Source organism: Chrysochloris asiatica, unplaced genomic scaffold (genome assembly GCF_000296735.1).
Source record: "Chrysochloris asiatica unplaced genomic scaffold, ChrAsi1.0 scaffold00047, whole genome shotgun sequence".
Lineage (NCBI taxonomy): Eukaryota > Metazoa > Chordata > Mammalia > Afrosoricida > Chrysochloridae > Chrysochloris > Chrysochloris asiatica.
In genome coordinates, this window is record NW_006408565.1 from 8,424,767 (window position 1) to 8,428,489 (window position 3,723).

Below are 3,723 nucleotides of genomic sequence, written 5' to 3' on the forward strand. Positions count from 1 at the left end.
TGTGTGTTTTTTTAAAAAGCTAAAGTGGATAGAGAGAAATACTTTTAACTGATGGTATATGGAGGGGATTATAATTATTGTAATGAAACAAATTATATGAATTGTTGAATGTGAAACTGATGATGTGCCCTATAAACTTTCACTCAATCCACAATAAAAACCTTTAAAAAAAAAAAAAAAGAGAATGGACACAGAGGCTCACATAGAGAGAAGAAAAATGACATGGGAGGAGGATCAATCTACAAGCAAAGGAATGTCAAGGATCACCTGCAGACCCCAGAATCTAGGAGGCTCATGAAGGAATCAAAGTCAAAACCCTGAATTGGACTTTTAGCTTCCAAAACTGTGAAAAAGTAAATCTGTTCTTTAAAGCCATCCACTTGTGTTATTTCTGATGGCAGTAGTAGGTAACTATGACTGAGTGTTCTAATTTTCCATAATAAAGGTATTGGGGTGAAAATTTGTTGTCTACTGAGTGTCAAAAGTTGTATCGGTTGGCTTTGTATAATAGTTCCCATCTCCAGGGAAGTTGAATACAGAGAGAGACAGGTAACCCAAGTTCTCTGGTTTACTTACCCTGAAGCAGGTACTCCATCATGTTAATGGTGCCCCCAGTGACAGGCATCATGGTGACTGGAGGTGCCTCCATGGTATCTGTCTGAAGTAGACTCAGTCAGGTAGGGTACAGGATACACCTAGAGAAAAGTTAGACTTGTTTAAACATTAGAGAGGTGGAAATTGGCTTGTGTCATGGCCTGGACATCAATAGATTCATTTATTCACCCAAAACTTTTCAGTTAACCGTTATATGGCCAGGCACTGCTCCATACTGATGATACAGTCAAATATAAAAGATGATCTGGTCATAATGTCTGGTCATGGACTTATAGCAGAATGTTCTAGTGTCATGTTCATTTCCAAAAAATCAGTTGTGCCATTCAAAGGAAGTCATGGAACTTCTCACCCTGGTACTCAATGTCTTCCTTATTAAACGGGACCATCAATATCTAACTCCCAAGCTTCTGAGGCTCAAATGGCATAATGAATATGCAATAATATTCTGAAAAGAACTGAAAAGTGACTTAAGGAACCTTTTCTGAAAGAGGGGAGCTTCAAAAATTTGTTATAGTTAGGTACCGCTGAGTCAGTTCTGACTCATAGCAACCTTATATACAACAGAACTAAACACTGCCCAGTCCTCACAATTGTTAAGTTTGAGCCCATTGCTGCTGCCACTGTACTAATGAATCTAGTTGCAGATCTTCCCTTTTTCAGCGAAAAAGCTGATCCTCCACTTTACTAAACATGATATCCTTCTTTAGGGACTGGTCTCTCCTGATAACATATCCCAAGTATGAGAGACGAAATCTTGCCATCCTAGCTTCTAAGGAACATTCTGGTTGTACTTCTTCCAACACAGATTTGTCCAAACCCACGAGCCGTTACTCGAAAGCCCTATACAGGCTTGCTGAGTGGGAACCGACTCCACGGCACTTAACAACAACGAATCTACTTCCAGGACACATGCACACTTACACTAAAAATGTACCTCCGCGTACCACACAGCTTTTAAAATTTAGCGCCAATTAGACCCCAGTCCTCAGGTTACCTAAATTCGGCAATTCCACTGGCGAGATCAGCACCACTATCCCTTGCTCTTTCTACTTCCGTCAGAACAGCAGACGTCGCGCAAACCTTGAAACCCCGCCCCACAACGTACGGGTGCCGAGAAGTCACTAATTTTTCCCGGCCAGGCAGCAGAAGAGCATGCGCGGATGCAGTGTTGTTATTTGGACGTTAGCGGCCTCCTTTGGAGTGTTCCCCTGGGGGCTATCAAGGACCTTGACGTCATAGTTCGTCCTTTAGGAAAATATTTATCTTTTTGAAGTTCGATGACCTAGAGATGTTTTCGTATAGGAAATCTCTTGGAACTGATAGGAGTGAAGAAAGCTGATTACTAAATTTTAGATTCATACCAATTTTTCCTAGGGGGAAAAGAGAAGAATGGGAGAGAAAAGTTGTAAAACAAAGACGTGTGGGTACTTGAAGGTGAAAAGGAAGACGCCCTATACTGCTTAGCATAACGTTCAGCGAAATTAAGGGGCTAATAATACACTCAATATTAGTTCACTTTACTACGCAAGTTGTGTTGAGTGCAGTGGAGTCGGATTCCAATTCATAGCGACCCTGTATAAGGTTTCCAGAGCTATTTAAAGATTCGCGGTAACAAACAGACTCGTCTTTCTTCCGTGGAGCGGCTGGTGAACTTGAACTTTGTGGTTAGCAGTTCAGTGCTTATCGTATGGAGCCTCCGTGCATTACTGCGCATGTTGTTCTTATGTGTGGTTGAATCGGTTTTCCCGACCCAGGTTGTTGTTAAGCGCCATCAAGTCGGTTCTGCCTGTAATGACCCTGTATAGGGTTTCTGAGGAGCACCTGGTGAGCTTGAACCGACGACCTTGAGGCTCAAACCTACTCTGCAGTCCAGAACATTAACCCACAGCGCCACAAGACTACACTGAGCATACTATATCTCAATTAATAAATATAGGGAAATCAGTAAAAATTTTAAATATTTCTTCTTGTTGTTGTTAGGTGCCATTGAGTCGGTGCTGACTCATAGCGACCTTATTTTTATGCACAACAGAACGAAACACCGCCCGAGCCTGGGCCAACCTCACTATTACATTGAGCCCACTGATGTTGCCAATTGGCCAATCCATCTCATTGGGGGTGTTCCTCTTTTTCTCTGACCCTACACCTTACCAAGGAGCTCTGGTAGCGTAGTGGTTACGAATCGGGCTGTGAACCATAAGGTCAGCGGTTCGAAACTACCAGCAGCTCCGCGGGAGAAAGATGAGGCTTTCTACTCCTGTAAAGATTTACACCCTCGGAAACCCTGTACAGGGTCGCTATGGGTCAGAACCGACTCCACGGCACTTAACAACAACACACCTTACCAAACACGAGATCCTTCTCCAGGGACTGGTCCCTCCTGACGATATGTCTGAAGTATGAGAGACGAAGTTTGGCCATCCTGGCCTCCAAGGAGCACTCTGGCTGCACTTCTTCCAACACAGATCTAATGGTTCTATGGGCAGCCCATGGCACTTTCAATATTCTCCTCCAACACCATAACTCAAAAGTATCAGTTCTTCTACGGTCTTCCTTATTCACTGTCCCAACTTTCACATCCATATGAAGTTATTGAAAATAGCATGGCTTGGGTCAGGCGCAGTTTAGTCCTCAAGCTGACATCTTTGCTTTTCAACACTTTAAAAAGGTTTTGTGCAGCAGATGACCCTGCTTATATGTGAAAAACATAAGGTGCGGGCAGAGTTGAAACTAGGATGAGGCAAATGAGGCGCTCATGGCGTAAAATTTAAGGGGATGCCAAAAATCACAGATACATAAATTTTAGTGCAATATTTTACAAAATCAGTGCAGAAAACGTCATAATTTAGCATTTGATCCTGAAAGCAATCCTATGAACCAAGTACTAATATTACTACTGTTGTACAGCTGGGGAAACTTAGGCAAGTAGATGTTATATAACTTACAAGGGGGTTGGACAGACTGAGATACAAACCTAAGTCTTTAGAGTTCACTCTTAATTACTACAGTAGTCTTTAGAGTCTTCAGAACCCACCTTTTACATTTCTACATTATACTGCCACTTCTAGCTCTACTTCTATTCATTTTTTATATTGGACATTTCTTGAA

The 3,723-nt window shown here is 42.2% G+C and overlaps 1 protein-coding gene across 1 annotated transcript in view; it reads right to left on the minus strand.

Moving 5' to 3' along the window:
* MED18 (mediator complex subunit 18) overlaps positions 1–699 on the minus strand; it is a 7,262-nt gene extending 6,563 nt beyond the window's left edge. The window contains exon 1 of the mRNA XM_006862218.1: positions 577–699. Coding sequence (XP_006862280.1) covers positions 577–649 — 73 coding nt within the window. The 5' untranslated portion in view covers positions 650–699. The remainder of the gene's footprint in view (positions 1–576) is intronic.
* Between the last annotated feature and the right edge of the window lie 3,024 nt (positions 700–3,723).